We start from the raw sequence: 22695 nt of genomic DNA, 5'->3' as shown, positions 1-22695 counted from the left end.
TGTCCTTTGGGCCGTATTTCATGTTTCATTTCTTGCTACCACACTTATAGGGGTTCAGCCAGTGTTTGCTGAACTGAATGACCAGTGGAGGCTGGATGTTGAATTGGTGACTCGGTCGGGTTCGGAGGATCTGTTGGTCCCTGCTACCGAGTGGCTGGAGGCCCCTGAGGGCTGCTGTCCAAACTTCAGTGTGCAGAGGCCTTCCTGGCAGGCTGCTGGATTCCAGTTGCCCGCTGAGGCCCAGCATTCCTACACGGGCCTGCCCTTTGGAGACAAATAGTTGGTTAGACCACAGGAGACAGCGCTGAGGAAATAAGCAGTCTGCTGTGTTGAAGCTGGATCATGAGGAGACTTTCTGTTTTGCAGTTTGGGTTTTGCTAAGCGTTCTTCGTAATTTTTGTTTCTGAAAAAAATGGATGCTACCATAATTATCTGTGGGAACTGCTAATAATTTGCCATGTTGAAATGTCTTAGAGATATTCTGACTTGTTCCCCCCCACCCCCAACCCCGTCTCCAAAATGATGAGATTATGTGCAAAAGGAAGAAGGGTTTAGAGCAGACAATGTAAGTTTCACAAGGTTTATTTCTGGAGACTCTTTTAACTTACAGGCCACCCCCAGGTTTTCCTTTAGAACCTATTAACTTTTACTTTAAACATACAATCCAGCAGTTCTGGTTTCTCTTTTTCCTGCCCAGGCAGTTAGGAGCAGAAAATTGATAGGCCTCCTCCTTAATTCAGCCCATATTATACATCTGCTTCATGCCAGGCTCTGGGCTCAGTGCTGGGATTCCGATCATGGTTCCGATCAAGCCTAGAAGGCAGACAGCTAAAGAATTATCAGGATAGATCACACAGTCAGTGTAACGAGCGAAGAAGTGAAAGGAGCTATGAGAGGGGATGAGAAGGAGATTTACCCTCAGATGAAGGAGGTGGGGTGGGCTGGAGTTTCCCAAGAAGCTGAACTGGAGCCAAGACTTGAAGAATGAGTGGGACCTAGGTGGGGACGCAGACACAGGTGACAGAGCACAGCCCCTCTGACAAACAGGAAGGCAACCTGTGTGCCCTCGGTCTGGCGCACGGGGCTCTGCACAGTCCCCCGCTGCCCGGCTCCTGAGCCGCTTGTCTGCTGAATGCTGAGCGCCACGCCCGCTCCGTCCTCTGGGCCTTTGCCCTCATCTGCCTGCTGCCTGCCTGAGTCTTTATGTCTCAGCTCAAGCCCACCGCCTCCTTGGCTCTCCCTAGGCTGCCTTAGGTGTGCTTTCCTCTCTGAACCGTATGTATTTCACTGCATTTCGTTTCATCTGTTCCTGTTGGCTACTTAACAAGTACCCAGAATCAGACCCCTTCTCACCCTCCCTCCCTGGTCTGAGCCATCAGGGCCTCTGGCCTGGATTCTCCCAGTGTTCTCCTAACTGGTCTCCTTGTTTCTCTCGAAGCGCCTTTTAATCTGTGCTCAGCGAGGCAGGCAGAGGGAGGCTGTGGAAACCCAAGTCCCATAAGGCTACTCCTGAGCTCAGAATCCTCGGCGTCCTGAGAGGAGCCAATGAGGCTGTACACAGCCCCTCCGCCAGCACCTGGCTCACCCACCTCTTGCTGTCCCCCTTTATTGCTCCCCCGTCCATCGGCCTCTTGGCTGGTCCTCAGATCCACTGGGCATCTCCCACCCCAGGCCTTTCCCCTGTGCCTTCTCCAAGTTTGCCCGGAGGTCACCTCCGCAGTGAGCCCTTCCACAGTTTAACCACCTTATTCGAAACTGCAAGTCCTCACCCCACCCTTGCTATTGGTATTTCCTATCCTTGCCCACTGTATTTTTCTCCGTAGCATTTATCACCTTTGAACATACTCTGTAATTACCTATTGTTTTGTTTATTGTCTGTCTCCTTTTTCTAGACTGTCAGCTCCTTCTGTTTGTTTTGTTTCTAGAATGGTGCCAAGCAGAGAGTAGGCCCTCAGTGCATTCTTGTGGGAAGAGTGAATTCATTCATTCAGTCAGCACACATTTCCTCAACACCTGAAAAGCGCCACGCACTTGTGCAGCGTGGAACAGTTTGCTTACATCTCCGTCTTGCCCACGGGATCGGGATCCTCTTGGGTGCAGGACCAATGTCTCTCTCACCGTTGCTTCCCCAGCACCTCGCGTGGTGCTTGGCGCAGAGGAGGGGTGTAATAAATGTTTGTTGAATTAAAGAAGCTGTGGAAAGATTTGGGTACTGGCAAAGTCTTGAATCACTCTGAAGCAGGGATTGGCAGTTTCTGACCCACTGCCTGCTTTTGAAAATAAACTTTTATTGGATCACAGCTTCTTTGTTTTTGAATTGTCCTTGGCTATTTTTGTGTTGAGTGGTTGTGACAGATTTGAGGCTTTGTGTAGGGCCTGCAAAGCCTAAAATATTTATTGTCTGGCATTTTAAGAAAAAGTTTGCCAACCCCTGCTGTCACGTCAGTCAGATATGGTTTGTTTTAATTGCTGACATGTGAAGATGATATCCTGTTCAGCAAAATAATTTTATGACAAGCAGTAAGGAAGTACAGAGCAGGGCAGTTCTGATTTGTTTGCCCCATGCATTCTTTGGGTTCATCTTCTGACATTTACATTGTTACATTGGGGCTAGTTCAAGTAATTCGTAAATATTTGAAGTATAATGGCTTCAAATTCTCACTGTAGACTCAAATCACAAGACAGAATATATTGTGGAAGCTAGTCATTTTTTTTTTTCTTCTCTAGTCGGGAGGCTGGGCAGTTTGCATACCATGACGTTTTCCTGTGTCTGTTTTCCCTTTTTATAGTGCTCCCACGTGTGTCGGAAGAAACGGTGTCTCCTACCAGAGCCCGGAACATGAAGGACTTTGAAAACGTAAGTGGAGATACCAAATTACCATCCCTCACAAATCACGCCTGCAGCCACTGTCCAGCCAGACCCAGGAGGGAGCGGTATTTCTTAAGAAGCATCCAAACTGGATAAGGCCAGGGTTAGGAGGCATGCCAGAGCTCGTGGGCGATCTCTGGGCGACCCTCACATTCCTACACAGACGGCCCTTTGCACACAGGCCAGTTACGGGTTCCAACAGGATCAGTGGTTTCCAGCCTTGGGGAGTTTGGTGTATTTCTGGTGTCCCAAACGAGAGGATGTCACCATGTAGCACAGCTGAGAGGCACTAACATGTATTAAGGGCTTTCCTGTGATGTAAGGCGTGTTATTTATGGTCCCCATTGAATCCTCGCTGTGACTGAGGTATTTTGTATTATCCCCATTTTACAGGTAAAGAATCTTAAGACTAGGGGAGACTCGCTTACGGTCACATCATACTTGAGTGACAGAGCTGGGGTTTGAATCCAGGTTTTTAATGACTCCAAAGCCGTTATTCTTTTTGCTGCGCTGTGTGGCCTCCTTGCATTTTGCAGGCTGCATCTTTGTTGCTGTGGAATGAAACCTGAGTGGCCTGTTCCCACTGCTGTGTGGTAATTGTCTAAGAATGGATCGCTCAGTGATGGATTTGGCTTCAGTGCTTACTGTCTTCCAGCATCGTGTGTTTCCTTTGTTAGTGGACGGGGTTTGTTGTCAAGTAACAGGAAAAGAAGGTTATTTTCCCAATTCCAGTTCTCCTTAACAAGTTACCTGCTCAGCGCTCTCATTTGTCATGGGAAGATCTAGACTCTTCTTCATTTGTAACCAAATGAAATCCATACTATGCAAGACACGGGAGATATTTATCAGAGAGAAGATGGAGGACACAGAGGGAAGGACATACCACCATCATGTTTCTCTCTCTCCAGTTGTCTTTCCTGAACAGAGTGGTACTGTCTCTAGATTTAATTTAGAATACTCATTACTGCTAATAGTTATCTGCAAACCACCAGTGACCAATTGAAGAAATGACTTGTCAGATCTCTAATGGAAACAAGTAATTTCTGAGCTTTGAGTTGTTACAATTTCAACTGTACAACCCGATCTATGCTGTGGAGCCTGGGGCCTGAAACAGATGAGATTTGATTATTCCACATCGTGTGTAATTAAAATGTGCTCTACTATTAAATGGTTGTTCCTGTTTTATCATAAGAGTAATAATAGCTACTGTTTATTGAGCTCTTGCTCTGAGCTGGGAACTTGAAGCATTAAGCTCTTCATATATATGACTTTAATATTGAAGCAGCTCTGCAAGATACAGAGTTATTTAAGTTTTGAAGGGCACAATTTTTTTTTTTTTTTTTTTTTGAAGGGCACAATTTTGATTTTTATTTCTAGATGGAAAAATTTAACAGAATCTTAGAATTTTGGCTTCACATTTTGTTGTCTGCCTTTTGAACTGGGAGAAATCTCTGAATTGAATCCAGCCCTCTTTATTATATGTAGCAGAAACAGAGGCTGAGGGATGCGACATGGCAAAGCTGTTTTCAGAGGCAGTCTGTGCTGCCTGAGGACCACGGCCTCTGGAGCCAGACTGCCTGCTCATCCACTTCTGCTGGGTGACCTCGGGCCAGTCACTTAACCTCTCTGTACTTCCTTTGTCTTTAAAATGGACATGTTACTAGTTCCTACTTCATAGGGCTGTTGTGTGGATTAATGAGTAAATATATGTGAAACACATATGCCTAGCACAGAGTTCATTCTGTGTGTTACCTATTTCTCCTTCTTACTGTTCTATATATTGTTGTTATTTTTGTCTGCTCTGCCATGTGATTCACGTTTCCCTTGCTCAAATGTGTCCTTGATGACCCAAATACTGATTTTCTTAAAGGTGAGGGAGAGCCTTCTCTGCCAGTATGTTTTAGGATTCATGTTTTTTCTTCATGACTGTGGTCCTTCGGCTGCTGTTAGGTTTTTTATGGCATTGATATTTTTTTTGGTAGCATTTTCAAGAGCAAATTCTGCAGTTGAAATTGAAATGACCACACTGTTCTCAGTGTCTCGCTTTCAGGTCTTTATCAAACACTGAAAATTTCATCTGGCCTGAGCTACTAAATGCATGATCTCTGTGTTGGGATGCTTATAGGAAATGCTCTTGGCATCTGATGCTAATTTTAAATTTTATTTATTTATTTATTTATTTATTTATTTTTGGCTGTGTTGGGTCTTCGTTTCTGTGCGAGGGCTTTCTCTAGTTGCGGCGAGCGGGGGCCACTCTTCATCGCGGTGCACGGGCCTCTCTTGTTGCGGAGCACAAGCTCCAGACGCGCAGGCTCAGTAGTTGTGGCTCATGGGCCTAGTTGCTCCGTGGCACATGGGATCTTCCCAGACCAGGGCTCGAACCCGTGTCCCCTGCATTGGCAGGCAGATTCTCAACCACTGCGCCACCAGGGATGCCTCCTGATGCTAATTTTAAAGTCCGCGTGCATATTAAAGAGGGGGCTAGAATACTTTTGATTTAAAGGGGAAACTCATGATTTCTTTTATTCTCGTCTTAGATGACGGATATCTGAACATCAGAGTCTATTAGCAAGAGTCTAGCAAAATACGGGCCTCCTGGTTTTGCTTAGAGTTCATCCATTCATCAGTGACTATTTTCAAATACATGTCCTGTGCCAGGCTGTGCCAGGGGCTAGGGAATTTGCAGTAAATTAAGACCCTGTAAGTCTCCCTGTCAAGAGGCTCGCAGTCTAGTTAGGGAGATGGATAGGAAAATAGTGCAGTGATAGGGGTTAAGTACAGGGTGCTCTGGGGCACAGAGCAGGGGCCCCGAGCCTGGCCCAGGGGACTTAGGGCAGCCTCCCTGGAGGAGGGTCATCAGGACAAGGAGGGATTAGGGTTAGCCAAGGTGAGAGGACTGGGAGAGCACCCCGGGCACAAGGACTCACATGTGACGACGTAGAGAGAGGCATGACAGGGTGTGAGGAGGTTGGGAATCTAAGTTCCCTTTGGCTGGAAGGAGGCGGTGGGATGGAGGGCCGGAGAGAAGTGAGGCCACTGAAGCAGGCAGGGGTCAGATTCTGCAGGCTCCTGTATGCTACACTGCTTCTTTTTAGTTTCGTCCTGAAGATGAAGGGGAGCCGGTGGTGGATTTTAATCTGGGGAGGGAAGTGACCGGAATCATGCTTCAGAAGATCAGCCAGGCTGGTGACTAGATGGACAGAGGAGGGAGCGAGGCTGGTGGCGCTGTGATCGGTTGAAAGACTGCAGTGAGTGGTGGTGTGGGGGAGGGATGATGCCTGAGCTAAGGGGACGGGTCCGGAGGTGTTGGGAAGGAAGTCTGCCGGCATCGTCGGCTCACCCAGGCCCTGCATCTGACACACGGGGACTCAAGCCCGGAGAGGCAGAGGGACTTCTTTGGGTTCTGAACCCAGGCCTCTGGCACAGGAGGTCTTTCTGTTACACTCTGAGTCCTCTTCTGACGTGTAAAAGCCACATGCCTTCTTGTGGGTCTTTAAACTGGTGATCGATCCATTGTCTAGTGCCCTCATCAGCTGAGGTGTAATCACCTGCACAGCAGGCCTTATAGCAGGAGGTTGGCAAATTAGTTATCAGTTTGGTCTTCAGTGGGAGCCTGTCTTGTTGGTCCTTTCTAGATGATAACATTGTGGGGAGCTCCCTGGACCAGAGGAGGCTTGGCTGAGATGTGTTTTGTAAAGGACTGTGCTTATCTGGTGTGATCTGTTTCAGAGACTACAGTTTCTCTCTCTCTGTCTTTCTCTCCCTTTCTTTCAAAATGTTTTGAGTGAGTGGGGAGACCCAGAATCTGGTTCAGTGTGTCCAGTCCGGGTAGCTATCTTTATCCGTATGTAGAAGAGTTTAATTCTGGCTTTTACTGTGACAGAGAGTGACACGTGTAGCTTTCCACCTCTGTTGATACAAGTGGCTAGTATTATTTAATGACTGTCTTAAGTTCATAAAGACTTATTTTAAAAGGGATGGATTGAACCATAATTTACGTAATCTCTTCCTGTGCGACGTTCAGATTGTTTCTAATTCTTCACTATTATAAACAAAGCTGTGGTGAATATCCTGGTGCATGTGTCTTTGTACAGTTATGTGGTTATTTCCTTAGGATAGACTCTGCTTCTCTTGTTTCAAATCCACCTGCCCCGAGGTGCTGGTGTTCTTGTATCAAGGCCCTTATTCCTTTTTGTTGAAAAGTCTTGGTCTGAGCGGAGGCAGTTGGTCAAGTTTAATGTTTTATCTGTGGTATGGCCAGGAGGTTTGCATCTTCAAATTTGCTCTGTAACCTCCATGTGGTGAGTTACTTACTACCAGAGAATAGCCCCCTCACCCTCCACCCCCGCCCGGTTTGTACGGCCCTTGAAGCTTCAGAAGCACGGTGGTACGAGGACACGACACGTACTTGGAAATGACCAGAACTGGGTTTTAGGTCTTGGCCCTGTCACTAACTGACCTGGGGGCTGATACGGTCTTTCATTCAGAATTGTCATGAGGGTTATATGAGTTCTGGTGTGGAAAGTGCCTAGCGTGATGCCTGGCACACAGTGGGTACTCAGTACCTGCTGGTGTCCCCTCTGATCTGAGGAGTCTATTACAGCCAGCTCCCTCGGTTCTGCCCCATCAGTTGTCACTTTCGGCTGATCCTTCTGTGATGTTCCTTTGACTTTGGAATGAAATCCCTAACTTCTTGCCACGGTCCCTGACACCCTGCCCTGTGTCATCGGCGGTGCACTTTGTGCTCCAGCATGCAGGCTGCTCTCAGCCGTGCAGTTGGGCCTTCACACGTGCTCCTCCCTCTGCTGGGACCGCCCTTTCTCCTCCTCCCGAGTGGCAGGCCCCTTGACCCTTCATGTCTCAGCCTTAATGTGGCCTTGTTAGAGAGGCCGTCCCGAACTCCCTTCCCCAGCTCGCTAGGGACCCAGCAAGCCCTCGGGACCCAGTCTTTTCCACCATGAGTCTTATGACTGTTTGTAACTGTGTATTTTATTGATGTGGTTGCTTAACACGTGTCTCCTCTACTTCGTCCCTAGTGCTCAGCACCCAACTGAACCAGATGGTAGTCACTTAATAAATCCTTGTTGATAAAATGAATGTGTGACCTTGTATAAGATACTAAAGCTGTAAATTTTGGTTGCCTTATCTGTGAAATGGGAAAAGTAATATTTAACTCCTAGGGCCGTGGTGAGGATGAAGTAACGTATGCCAGGACAGTGCCTGGTGTCCCGGGTCTTAAGCAGATGCGGGTGGCTGCTATGTTCTTGTGAATCAAGTGGCTGGAGCAGTGTGGCAGGAGGGAGGGAGCACGCAGACGCCCCAGTCTTACGAGAGCAGGCAGTGGTGAGGGCCAGGGGAGGCCGAGAAGGAGAACAGGGACGCCTTTAGAACCAGGCAGGAGAGCAAGAATCGCGTGGGGTGCAGGCCGGTGGGCGTGGTTGAGGCCGAGTCTGGAGCTGGCAGAGTGGGTGTCGCCGCCACCCTGGGGTGCTGGCTCTGCAGGAGATGGGGCCTGTCAGTGCCAGGGGTCTTGGGAATCAAGTTGGGCTTCTGGCTGTGGGATGTCTGTGCCCCGTGCAGAGGTTCACTTGTGTGGTAGGGTGGCCTCCTGCATGCCGGATCGAATGCTCTGAGTTCTCGGACCTCTGCACGTCCCAGCCATGCCCTCCAAAGACCTGGCCAGATGGCGGGTTGGGCAGTGTAAATTTTTACAATCTTTTCTTTTTTTTTTTTTTTTTCTTTATGAAGCAAAACTCAACTTTTATTTGTTACTTTTTACAAGTAACAATTTAAAAGATTTGTGGAAATGATCCAAAGTGATGAATTTTGTCTATAAATGTGATCCAAAAATGATGTTGCAATTTTATTGCTGTTTTCTAAAATGACATAATGCTCAAAATCCACTATTTTAAAATTATTTTTATGTGAACGCTTTTTTCTCGTTCGTAATTTTAAGCAAGCTACTATAGGTTTTAAAAATTTCAAACAGTGACATACAACTTAAGCATTACACAATAACAGGAAATCTTTACAATCTTTTTGAAGGCCATTTGAAAAGAGATTTTGATGGTCATACAAATAATATAACTTTTGAGCCCGATAATCCATTTCCGGGAAATTTGTCCTGAGGAAACAACCCAGTGGAAGGAAAAAAGCTCTGGGCGTGACGGTGTTTGTTGCCACATTGTATGTAATTGGGAAAAATTGGGAACAAGGGAATTATATTTTACGTTTGTTATCTCTTTGGCTTATTGCAACAAGCTTGTGATGAAGGTATTTCACAGGTGAGGAAGTGGAGGTTGGAGAGATTAAATGACTTGCCCATGAGTTTAGCGTGATTGAGAAACAAAAAGAAGGCAAAATTCAAACCTGGTCTTTCTGGTTGTAAAGCCTGTAGGCTTTCTCCTAGAGCACACTGGACCCATAAATGCTCAGTAGAGAAAGGGTTAAGTAATTGACTGTGAATCAGTTCAGTGCAATTTAGTGCTGTCAATTTAAGTGATAATTATGTGAATTATGCAGCAACATGAAAATATTTAAGATATGTTAGGGGAAAGCAATGGATTATACAAATTCACTTATGTTATAATTTTACAAAAAAATGTGTATTCATGAGCAAAGGCTGAAAAGAATATAAATAGAGTTGCTTTCGTAAGATAGTTGTATTCCAAGTGTTATTTGGGGTTCAGTTTTAAAATTCTGTTATTGCTACAGTATTGTTTGTTAATAAATAGATGTTTGCCTAGTAACAGTTTTCTGGATGATTTGAGGACACCGGGAGAGTACTGGAATCAGAAACTAATTCCAAAGTGTCTTCCTCATTGTATTAACCTCACTTAGTTGCTGCTGGCAGAATTGTCTTACATGTGGTACTGTTTGCCGGAGATGAACTTTGGGCAGCAAGATTTCATGGTTTTTGTGTTGTCTAGGTGAATGGTCTAACAGTTTTTGGACTTTCAAAGAGGATAAAAAATTGACAGTGGGCCGAAGATCTGCGTATTGAGGGCTTGAGTGAGAAATGGATTCCTTTTGAAAGCTGTCCTGTGTTTTCTGCTTGCTCAGTGCCAGGCTCTGCCAGGTACTGTAGCTCATTTAGTTGTCACAACACTCCTGTGAGGTAATTGATTTTTATCCTCATTTTATAGATGAGCCAACAGTGACTCAAAGGTGTTAAATAGTTTTCCCGAGGTTACGCAGCTCACAAGTGACAGCATTGGGAGTTCATCCGTTTCCTATTCCGCTGACCCCAGGGCCCTTGCTCTTATTCCTTGTGCCTTGAATTGAAAGGTGATCTGGTGGGTGAGCTTCAGCTTTGGAGGCCCAGGCTCTTGCAAGCCATTGAAACTGATTGCCAGAGTTAGGCACCTTGCTGAGAGTTCAGTTGGTTGGAGTCGCCCCGATTCTTTTTTATGTTGTTGGCTTTTGTTTTTCTTTCCTTTTTGATGTGCTGTAGGCTAGGAAGGCCTTTGATGGGGGTGGCGGTGGGAGTGGGAATGGGAGGAAGCCATAATGACCAACTAGTAGCTCCTTCTGGGTCTGTCCCGCCGCTGAGCTGCGGCTGCTGCAGCTTCTGAAAGCTCCACCCCATGATCAGGTTGGGATGGTTCCCATTTCAGATGTTGCAGCTCCACAGTCACGCTTGAGTCGCAGGGGCCGGAATGTGGCAGGTACAGCCTTGTGTTAGCTTACTTTTTTTTTTTTTAAAGTACTATTTTTATTTTTTAAATTTATTATTTTATTTATTTATTTATTTTTGGCTGCGTTGGGTCTTCGTTGCTGCCCACGGGCTTTCTCTAGTTGCGGTGAGCGGGGGCTACTCTTCGTTGCGGTGCACGGGCTTCTCGTTGCGGTGGCTTCTCTTGCTGTGAAGCACGGGCTCTAGGCACGCGGGCTTCAGTAGTTGTGGCACACGGGCTCAGTAGTTGTGGCTCACGGGCTCTAGAGCGCAGGCTCAGTAGTTGTGGCGCATGGACTTAGTTGCTCTGCGGCATGTGGGATCTTCCTGGACCAGGGCTCGAACCCGTGTCCCCGGCATTGGCAGGCAGATTCTTAATCACTGCGCCACCAGGGAAGTGCCTAGCTTACTTCTGAGCATTGAGTTTCTGTCATATTTGGTGGGGTTTATATTTTGAGGTATTTATTACTGCTGCATGGTAAGCTGTTTCCAGTGTTTCCACTCAATTTTTTTTTTTTCCATTTCTTGAACTTGTTTCAAGTACAGATGAAAAGTACAAATGAAAAGAATATTAACGTTTTAAGTTCTTATGCTGTGCCAGGCACAATACTAAACATCCCAGTTAATTTCCTTTAATCCTTATAATAGCTCTCTGAAATAGGCATTATTATAATCCCATTTTTATAGATAAAGGAACTGAGGCACACAGAAAAATGAACTTGACTAAGGTCATACGGCTAGTAAGGTAGTCAGGACTGTATTCATTCATTAATTTATTCATTCATTCAACAAATGTTGAATGTCAACAAATGTCAACAAATTCAGCAAATGTCTGCTGTTTTCCAGACACTGTGCTAAAACCTCAGGGGAAATAGCCATGAGCAGATAGATAATAAGGTCCCTGCCCTCTAGAAGTGGATTATATTCATATGACAAGCATGATAGTAAATAACACATGTGTAAATAAATAATATGAATACAGATTGTGACAACCTCTAGCAAGAAAATAAGAGGTCTGTGTTAGAGAGTAACTTGGTGGAGGTGGTGGAGACAGGTCTGCTTTAGAGCAGGTGGCTAGGGAGGGCGTCTCTGAGGTGCTGACATTTGAGCTGAGATGGAAAGGCTGAGACTGAGCCACCCCAGGAAGTGCTGCAGGAGGAGCTGTGCAGGCAGACAGGGTGGCTTATGTGAGGACCGGAAGGAGGCCAGGGAGGCTGGAGCATTGCGGTGAGGGTGAGGGCTCTACCCGAGGCCGATAGCGGAGCCAGATCACACAACCCTGGGGCCACGGCAGGAAGCTTTGTTCCAAGAGTGATAGAAAAAAAGCAATGGAGTGATGTTAACCAGATTTGTCTGACTCTGAAGCCTATGGGTCTCTCCTTGCATCACTTTGCCTTCAAGAAATTCTTAAATGTGTCCGTCCATCCGGCCATTGGGTATTTAGCGACCATCTCTTATGTTTTAGACTAGAATACACACAAAGATATGGTTCCCCATCTCTTAGAGATGTATTGGGTAGAAAGGCAAATAACCCAACTGGTACAATGCAGTGTGATAGTTGCCATGATAAAGAAATTAGAGGGTGTGTGGAAACATTTAGAAGGACCCCAGTACAGCCTGATGGGGTAGTTAGAGAAAACTTCATGAGGGCAGTGGTATTAAGCAGAGAATGAGACTGGCATTGTTGCAGAAAAGATGGTGCCTGTATTTCATTGTATTCATTTGGGCTTGTCTGGCATTTGCAGTGACCTTCTGAAGGCTTATTTACCTTCCTCTCATTAAAAAAAATCAACAAAAACTTCTTTACCTATAAATAGGACAAATATTCTTTCAAGTGTTGCTAAGAATTCTAGCAGTGCGCACAATGTGGGCATTCTAAGCTCACTCCATAAATAATTTATTGGTAGCCGAGTAATAGAATAAGGTTTCTCTTTATAGGAAGCATCTGGTGGGGTAGACTTTTTTGTTTGAATGAATGTTTTATGTGCTGTTTCCTTAAAACATTTTAAAGGAGGCTTTAATGAACCTACCAATTGTTTCTTGCACTGTTCTTCTTAGCCACAAAATTGAAACCTTAAGTGTTAACAAGGGGCCAGGGGCAGAAAGTTTGAAATATACTTAATGTAGAGTATGTTAATCACTTTCTTTTATCAGTCATAAAAGTATTAAAGAGTTTATTAGAAAGAGTATTATATACTATTACCAATTATTTTTAAAAATGCTGAAGAAAAATGCCAATGAACGTATATTTATGGTGATGTATTAGCATTCAAGTATGGCTATTAATATTTTGCTATATTTTATTTTACTTATTTTAAAATCAACTTTATTAAGATATAATTTACATGAAATGAAACTCACCAGTTTTAAGTGTTGGCTGAGTTTTGACATTTGTATAGTCCCTTGTAACTTTTGTCATAATTGAAAAAATATATATATATTTATTTTTAATTTTTTTGGTATATGTGTATACAGTTCTAGGCTCATGTGACTGTCAGCCACAATCAGAATGTTCCGTAATGCCAAAAAATGCCCATGTGTTGCCTCTTTGTGGTCAGACTCTTCACCCCAGACCTCTGGCAGCTAATCCTCTGTTCTCAGTCCCTATAATTTTGCTTTTTCCCGATATGATATAAATGGAAGCATACAGTATGTAATCTTTTGAGGCTAGCTAGCTTCCTTTCCTCACCGTAATATCTTTGAAATTCATTCATGTTGTCGTGTATCACAGTAGTTGAATATTTTTCCATCATATGGATGTACACTTTATTCCTTCACCCTTTGAAGAACATTCAGGTTCTTTCCATGTTTTGGTGGTTATTAATAAAGCTGCAGTAAACATTCCTGTATGTTTTTTTTTTGTGGACATAGGTTTTTGTTTCTCTAGGGAAAATACCTAGGACTGGAATTGCTGAGTCATATGGTAAGTGTAGTTTGTTTTTTGGGAAGAAACCGCCAAACTGTCATCCAGAGTGATTGTGCCATTTTGCATTCCCATCAGCAGAGTATGAGAATTCCATTTGTTCCACATCTTTATCAGCATTTGGTATTGTCAATTAAAAAATTTTTTTTTAATCATCCTAATAGCTGTGTAGTGGTATCTCATTGTAGTTTTAATTTGCTTTTTCCTAATGGCTGAAGATGTTAAAGATCTTTTCTTGTGCTTATTTGTCATCTGTATATCTTCTCCTGTGAAGTTTCTTTTCAAATCTTTTGCCTGTTTTTTGTTTTTTTTAAATTGAGTTGTTTTCTAACAATTACATCTTGGGAGTTATTTATGTATTCTAGATGCAGTTCCTGTCTTGGATTTGTGATTTGCAAATGTATTCTCTCAGTGTGTAGCTTGTCTTTTCATTCTCTTAACACTGTGCTTTCCAAAGCAAACGTTTTAAATTTTGATGAAGCTCAGTTTATTGATTTAAAAAAAGTTTTTTATGGATCATGTTATAGCTAAGAAATCTGCCTTGCTGTAGGTCCCAAAGATTTTTCCCTGTGTGTTCTTCTAAAAGATACAATTTTACATTTTACATTTAGATCTATGACCGAATTTGAGTTAATGCTTGTTTAAGGTATGATAGATCAGGGTTCATTTTTTTGTAAATAGATGTTTGACTGTTCCAATGTCATGTGTTGAAAATGAAAACACTATCCTTTCTCCATTGAATTGTCTTTGCACCTTTGTCAAAAATCAATTGGCCATAGTTGTATGGGTCTATTTCTGTATTCTGTTTCATTGGATTCTTTTTCAAAATTGTTTACACTCACCTAACTCTTTTACTGTTCCAAAAAAATTTCATAATCAGCATGTCTTTATCTATAAGAACTCTTGTAGGGATTTTGATTGGGATTGTGTTAGATCTATAGATCAATTTGGAGAGAATTGACAACTTTATTATATTGAGGTTTCCAATCCATATATTTGGTAAGTAAGTCTCCTCACTTATTTAGGTTCTTGATTTCATCAGCATTTTGTGCTTTTAAGCATATATAATGTCTTATTAGATTTATACTTAAAAATTTCATTTTTTGGAGATATTGTAAATGGTATTTAAAAAATTTTCAGTTTCTGATTGTTCATTGCTAGTATATTGAAATATGATTGATATCTGCAAGTTGACTTTGCTAAACTCACTTAATGAATTCTGGGAGCTTTTTTTGTAGATTCCTTGGGATTTTTTATATGTATGGTCATTATATGCAAATAAAGATGGTTTTATTTCTTCCTTTCCAATCTGGATGCCTTTTGTTTTCTTCCCTTGCCTTGCTGCACTGTCTGGGACTTCAAATACAGTGTTGAATAGGAACTGTGAGAGCCGATATCCTTTCCTTATTCTTGATGTTAGGGGAATAGCATTCATTTCTTTATCTTTAAGTAAACATGTTTTATGTGGATGTGTGGGTTTTTTTGTAGACGTCCTTTAGCAGATAAAGGAAGTTTCCTTTAATTCCTAGTTTGCTGAATTTTTATCCTGAGAGGCTGTTGAGTGTCAAATGCTTTTTCCTGCCTCTTTTGATGTGATTGTATGTATTTTTTCTTCTTTAGTCTTTTAGTTTGGTGGATTACATGGATTGACTTTGGAATATTGAAGTAACCTTACATTCCTGGGATAAATCCCACTCATGATGTGTTAATATGTTTTTCCAACTCGTTAAAATTTAGTTGAGGATTTTGTGTCTATCATTCCTGAAGGATTTAGTCTGTAGTTTTCTTGTAATATTTTTGTCTGATTTTATGAGGGTAACGCTGCCCTAACAAAATGAAGTGGGAAAGTTCCCTCATCTTCTATTTTCTGGAAGAGATTGTGTAAAATTGGTAGAAATTTAAGTATTTGGTGGAAATTGCTACTGAAATCATCTTGATTTGGAATTTTCTTTTTTCGAAGGTTTTTAATTACAAATTTAAGTTTTTAAATAGCTATAGGACTATTCAGTTTCTCTTATTTCTTCTTTGGTGAATTTTGATAATTTGTACCTTTGAAGGAATTGTGTTATCTAAGTTCTCCAATTTACATGCATAGATTTATATGCATTATTTTCATATTATCCTTTTAATTACTGTGGGATCTGTAATGATAACTCCTCTTTCATCCTTGATATTGGTAAATTATGTCTTCTCTTTTTGGTTTTTTTTTTTGCCAGTCTTGCTAGAGGTATCAGTTTCATTGATCATTTGAAAAGAGCTATCTTTTTTTTTTTTTAAACATCTTTATTGGAGTACAGTTGTTTTGCAGTGGTGTGTTAGTTTCTGCTTATAACAAAATGAATCAGCTATACATATACATATATCCCCATATCTCCTTTTTAAATTGACTTTTCTCTATTGTTTTTCTCCTTTCCATTCATTGATTTCTGCTCTTATGTTTATTATATCCTTCATTCTTTTTGCTTTGGGTTTATTTTGCTCTCTTCACGGTTTCTTAAAATAGAAGCTTAGATTATTGATTTAAGATACTTCTTCCTTTTTAAAAAAATTTTTATTGGAGTATAGTTGATTTACAATGTTGGGTTAGTTTCCGCTGTACAGCAAAGTGAATCAGTTATACATATACATATATCCACTCTTTTAGATTCTTTTCCCATATAGGAATGCAGAGTATTGAGTAGAGTTCCCTGTGCTATACAGTAGGTCCTTATTAGTTATCTACTTTATATATAATAGGTATATATTTCTTCTTTTCTAAAGCATTTAATAATATAAATTTCCCTCTAAATATTACTCTAACTGCATCCTACAAATTTTGATTTATTTTCATTTTCATTTATTCAAAATATCTTTTGATTTTTCTCTTTTACCCATGGATTGTTTAGAAATGTGCTATTTAATTTCTAAGTCCTTGGGAATTTTCCAGTTTTCTTTCTGTTATTGATTTCTAGTTTATGTTCATTATGGTCAGGGAATATAGTTTGATTTCAGTTCTTTTAAATTTGTTAAGGTTTGCTTTATGAGCCAGGATATCTTGGGAACTGTTCCATGTTCACTTGAGTTGTTGGGTAGAGTATTTTTATAAATTTATTTATTTTTGGCTGCGTTGTGTCTTCGTTGCTGCGCACGGGCTTTCTCTAGTTGCGGCGAGTGGGGGCTACTCTTGGTTGCGGTGCGCGGGCTTCTCATTGCAGTGGCTTCTCTTGTTGCGGAGCATGGGCTCTAGGCATGCGGGCTTCAGTAGTTGTGGCATATGGGCTCAGTAGCTGTGGCTCATGCGCTCTGGAGCACAGGCTCAGTAGTTGTGGCGCACGGGCTTAGTTGCTCCGCAGCATGTGGAATCTTCCCAGACCAGGGCTTGAACCTGTGTCCCCTGCGTTGGCAGGTGGATTCTTAACCACTGAGCCACCAGGGAAATCCCTAGAGTATTTTATAAGTGTAAATTAGATCTAGTTGGTTGATGGTGTTGCTCAGCATTTTTATATTTCGTTTATTTTTTTGGTCTACTTTTTCTTTGAGAGAGGAGTATTGATGTCTCAAACAATGATTGTGGATTTGTTCATTTCTCCTTTCAATTCTGTCAGTTTTTGCTTCATGAATTTGAGGCTGTAATGTTAGGTACATACACAATTAGGATTGTTATTTTTCATTATTATGTAATGTCCCTTTTATGCCTGAATACTTTTCTCAGATATGAATAACCATTCCAGCTTTCTTTTAATTAGTGTTTGCATGGTACATCTTTTTCTAACTTTTATTTTTAATCTACCTCTATCATTATATTTGAAGTGGGTTTCTTGTATACAGCTTTGGGTTTTTTATCCATTCTCATAATCTCTGTATTTTAATTGTTGTGTATATCATTTACATTTAACATATATCAATGCATTTTAATTTAGGCCCACCATTTTCTTACTTGTTTTCTGTTGTTTCTTCTGTTTTTGATTCTTCTGTTTCCCCTTTTAAATCTTCTTTTGGATTATTTGAATTATTTTACTGTTTCATCTAAATATATCTATTGAGTTTCTGAACATATCTCTTTGTATAGTTGATTTTAAAACATTAAAGAATTTTTAGTGGTTGCTTTAGAGATTATAGTAACTTTTCATTTCACCATAAGTGAAATGTAAAAACGTTGCCACACCTAACCCCAGTATATTTTATATCCAAAAACATTGAAAATACCACCAGACTATGTTTTAACTTTTGCTTTACTGTCATAAATGTTTTAAAGAACTTGAGGGGTTTTCATTTCTACTGTTCTTCTAGATAGTTATCTAGATATTCATCATTTTTTAAAAATTGAAGTATAGTTGATTTACTACCATTTGCTTTTCTCTTCCTTCATTTCTGAAGTTTCCACCTTTCTCTCTAGTATCATTTCCCTTTGGTCTGAAGAACTTCCTTTAGCATTTCTTTTAGAGCAGATCTTTTGGCAGTGGATTCACTTGGTTCTCCTTCATTTGAGAATGTCTTCATTTTACCTTCACTGCTTAAGAATTCTAGCATGACAATTCCTTTCAGCATTTTAATAATATTGTTCCACTGCCCTCTGGCCTCTATGGTTTTGACTGAGAAATTTGCTGTTATTTGAATCATTGTTCCTCATATATGTGTCATTTTTCTCTGGCTGCTTTCAAGAGTTTTTGTTTGTTTTTTGTTTTATGTTTTTTGTCTTTATTTTTCAGTGGTTGCTAGGTGTGAATTTCTTTGAACTTATCCTGCTTGGTGTTTGATAAGCCTCTTTAGTCTGTATGTTTTATGCCTTTTTCAAAAATTGGAAAGTTTTAAGTTATATTTCTTCAATTTTTTTTTATACTACACTCTCCTAATTTTCTCCTGTTTTTCTGGGACTCTGATGAAAGACCTTTTGGTATTGTCTCAGAGGTCCCTGAGGCTCTCTTAAGTTTTTCTCTTCTAAGTTTTTCCCCCCCTGTTTTCATATTGGATAATTTTTGTTGATCTGTCTTCAAGTTCACTGACTCTTCTGTCATCACCATTTTTTGAGCCCATCCAATCCATTTTTATTTGGTTTTTGTATTTTCCATTTCTAAAATTTTTATTTGGTTCTTTTCTACGTTTTCTGTTTCTCTGCTGAGACTTTATTTTGCCCTTCATTTCAAGACAGTTCACCCTATGTCTTGGCATTTTGCCAACATCTTAATCACTTGACTTTAAGCCATGTTCATGAGTCTTTTTGTAGTTAGAAGTTTAACATTTTGATATAGTCAAATCATATAATTTCTTCTTCATTCTTTGTGCATTTTGTTGACCCTGTCTTAGGCATCCTCTATACAGTATTTTATTTCATTTAGTACTGACAAAAGCCTATTATCTCTATAAGTGAAGAAACTGAGGCTCTGAAAGGTAACACATCTAGGGTTACTCTATGAGAAGAGTTAGGATTGAACTTAGTGTTGTCTCCAAAGCCCCTGATCTTTCTGCTTTGCCTTTGAGAACTGAGCTGGAGTAGTGACTTGGGGAATGGCAGGGGAACAACAGATGCATGAGTTATGGCCTGGGCAGACACACTGGGTTTAATAGAACATCATCAGCAGTCTCTTCACAGTTCAAATAGTCTTCAAAAAGGATGCCTGCATCTAATATTATTTTTAAGTTATTTTTTGTTAGGAAATTTATACTAAAAAAATTCAAAAGGTAAAAAGGTTATATAGCATATACTTCCAGATACATACCATTTATATCAAGCAAGTAAGCATATCTTCCCCTTACTCTTTAAAATGGTAGCCTGCCACATATAGTATTCTATACCATAGTGTTTTTGTTTAACAGTGTGTCCTGATAACTTCCTTTGAGTACACAGAGTGATCTCTTATTCTTTTTAGTGGCTTCATAAGATTCTGTTGAGTGGCCATATCATAATTTACTTATAACCATGGACTATTGACTTTCAAAAATGTGAAAAATGAACTGTAACATACATGTAGGAGCACGTTTAAATCGCATAAGAACGGTTCAATAAATTGTCAAAAAAGTGAACATATAAGTAGCTTTAGTGTGTATGCTAATTTCTGTTCTTGGAGTTGGGTTAACCTGCTTCAGAAAGCTTGCTGGATGATACAAACAAATAAATCAGGTGTTTTCTATAGGCAGTGAGGTTTACTTGACACATCATAGTCACTAGAGCCAGACAGAGCAGGATATGAATCTCAGCTTTTCCACTGGTTGTGTGATTTTTGATCATGTGTATAGCGGGGGTAATCTGCTCTCAGAGTTGTTTCAGGAGTGGAGATATTGTATTTAACTTACCTAAGCTGTGTGTCTCTTACACAGTAGGGTCTTGGTAAATACCAGTTTTCTTAATCTGTTTTTTTTTAATTTCCAACTTTTAATTTTAACAAATCTTAAACTTATGGAAAAGTTGCAAAATAGTACAACAAACAACCGTATATTCTTCATCTAGATTTATCAATTAATATTTTGCTACATCTGCTTTATCTCTTTTTTTTCCCTCCCTCCCCACTTATTAGAGAGCTAGTTGCAGACATGTGACAGCACCCTTAAGTATTTCAGCATGTATCTCTTACTTAGGACATTCTTCTACAAAATCATAATACTCTTACCTTATTTAAAATTGTTATTCAGATTCCCCCAGTTATCTCCATATAGCTTAAAAAAATTTCAAGATTCACTGTATGATTTCACTGTACTTAGTAGTCAGACCTCTATTACTTCCATTTATTTAGAAGAGTCCCCCAGCCATTTTTGCCTTAAGATTGTCATTAAAATTTTTGAAGAGTCCAGGCCTGTTGTTTGTAGAATGTCTTTCAATTTGGATTTGTCTGATTGACAACTCTTGATTAGATGCAAGTTAAACTGTAGGCATTTGGGGAATTCCCTGGCCATCCAGTGGTTAGGACTCAGCGCTTTCACTGCCGGGCCTGGGTTTGACCCCTGATTGGGAAACTAAGATCCTGCAAACGGTGAGGTGCAAAAAGAAAAAACAAAAAGATTGTAGGTGTTTTAACATTTTAAATGAAATTCCTTACTTTCAGTGATTTAGTTCAGGAGGCACGAGATGTCATTTTGTTCCACCAGGGAGGTGGTATTAAATATATTCTCTTGATTAGGGTGGTATCTAGTAGGTTTCTAAATGGTGAAGATACTCTCCTTTTGTAAATAACAAGCCATCTGTGGGGTGATATCTTGAGACAGTGGGAATATCGTGTCTTCCAGTGTTCTTCCACCTGATGCTTTACGCATTGATGATTCCTGCCTGAGTCAGTTATTACTATAGCAGTTGTATAAGGGTGATTTTCTCTTCCTGTTATTCTTCTACATTTATTATTATTATTATTTTTTTAAAATAAATTTATTCATTTATTTATTTATTTTGGCTGTGTTGGGTCTTCATTTCTGTGCGAGGGCTTTCTCTAGTTGCGGCGAGCGGGGTCACTCTTCATCGCGGTGCGCGGGCTTCTCACCATCGTGGCCTCTCTTGTTGCGGAGCACAGGCTCCAGACGCGCAGGCTCAGTAGTTGTGGCTCACGGGCCCAGTTGCTCCACGGCACGTGGGATCCTCCCAGACCAGGGCTCGAACCCGTGTCCCCTGCATTGGCAGGCGGATTCTCAACCACTGCACCACCAGGGAAGCCCCTCTTCTACATTTATTAACTGGATTTCTTTTGTAAAGAAGAGCTTCCCCTTTTCCTTTCCTTTTCTTTCTTTACCTATTCCCTCACTATCAGTGTGGAGTCATGAATTCTCTCTCCACTCAGTCATCATTCATTTCAGTGGTCAGATTGTCCTGAGTTTGGCTCTTAGTTCTGGGTTAGTACAGTTATAGCAAAGGTAAGCTTTTACTCCATTTGTAGCCTTGGAAGCTGTGGGGATTCATGCAGGTATTGTCCCTTAGATCTTACTTTTGGTGACGCATCTGTGCTTATTTTCCAGCAAATCACTGAATTGAAGAAAGAAAACTTTAACCTAAAGCTCCGCATCTATTTCCTTGAGGAAAGGATGCAACAGGAATTTGATGGCCCCACTGAACACATCTACAAAACTGTGAGTGCCCTGCTTCTTGCCGCCCTCCCCAGTGCCTTTTCTAATAGTCATTCCAAGCAGAAGTTTGATTAATATTTGTTCTCCGAGTTGGCATGAATAGAGAGCACTGCTTTCACTTCATTTGAATTGATTACAGGGAGCACAAAGATAATAGGATGACCTTAATATTAAGCAAGGCGATACAAGATTAATTTTAAGGGAGTCTTTCTCTCTTCTTAAAATGGGAATTCTGATTTACCATATCTCAATTGCCTTTTTCTCATTATTTATAATTTAGACAAAGATGGTGAAATGGTAGAATGTTTTTGGAATTGAATCCTGCTGTTACTAACTAACTTGTGTAACTGTAGGCAAGTCACTTCAGCTCTCTGGGCTTGCTTCCAGAGTTAAGTGATAATCCCTCTGTCTTGGCGTTATTTGTGTGGATTAAAATGAGTTGACAGATGGAAAGCCTCAGCACCCAGTCAACGCTTGACAGTGATCATCATTGTCTTATTGGGGCTTCCGTGGGCAGCCCGAAGTGAGGCTTGTCATTTTTCCTGTGATCTGACTCTTCTGTATTCCTTGTGTGCTTGCTTATGACTGTCAGAAAAAGAAGTCTATTCCTATCTCAAGTCTTGACCTGGAGGTCTCTGCGTGAAAACAAACCTTGGTTCTGAAAGTTGAAAAAAGAACTTGGCTTTCTTGAAAAGACATGAGTACAAACAATAGTTTAGTGCCCGTTTCTTGACTTTCTCTAGGAGATTAGCCCTTGGCCTGAGAATTCTTCCATTTTTTTCTCTTTGGAAGTTTGCACCAGTGGAAACTTTTGAAGGAGGATAAAGAACTCTCCTTGAGTTTTAGCGGATGGACTTAAATGGGCTTGTCTTGAAGAGGGATGGTACTGTACTTCTGAGCCTTTTCAACAGTTGAAAAGCTCCCTTGTCCCTCAAGACACGATTTCTTTTTCTTTATTGTGGGAGAGAAAGACAATGAGGATCTCCCCTTTTCTGGAAGGAAGTGGTGGTGCAATCAAAGTTTTAAAGAAAAACCAGTAACCTAAAATATTTTGTATGTAAGTATGATTATTATGTATCTCAGAACGAATATGGGTGTCAAGTTAATTGCCTGCTCCTGGTCAGGCACCTGTCCTGGGCATTTGTGCCTTCATCATCTTATTTTAATTCTCAAGACAGTCCTGTACAATGGAGATGATCCTCATCT

The 22695-nt window shown here is 41.0% G+C and overlaps 1 protein-coding gene across 4 annotated transcripts in view; it reads left to right on the top strand.

The window, feature by feature from the left end:
• CDK5RAP2 (CDK5 regulatory subunit associated protein 2) overlaps nt 1–22695 on the top strand; it is a 180886-nt gene that overhangs the window by 10115 nt on the left and 148076 nt on the right. For all 4 annotated transcript variants that reach the window (XM_036855793.1, XM_036855794.1, XM_036855791.1 and 1 more), the window contains exons 3-4: nt 2790–2857; nt 21382–21492. In XM_036855793.1, coding sequence (XP_036711688.1) covers nt 2790–2857; nt 21382–21492 — 179 coding nt within the window. The remainder of the gene's footprint in view (nt 1–2789; nt 2858–21381; nt 21493–22695) is intronic.

The sequence above is a fragment of the Balaenoptera musculus genome, chromosome 6 (assembly GCF_009873245.2).
Source record: "Balaenoptera musculus isolate JJ_BM4_2016_0621 chromosome 6, mBalMus1.pri.v3, whole genome shotgun sequence".
NCBI lineage: Eukaryota > Metazoa > Chordata > Mammalia > Artiodactyla > Balaenopteridae > Balaenoptera > Balaenoptera musculus.
The sequence above is the reverse complement of the archived record's forward strand: the minus strand, read 5'-3'. Positions and strand labels throughout refer to the sequence as shown.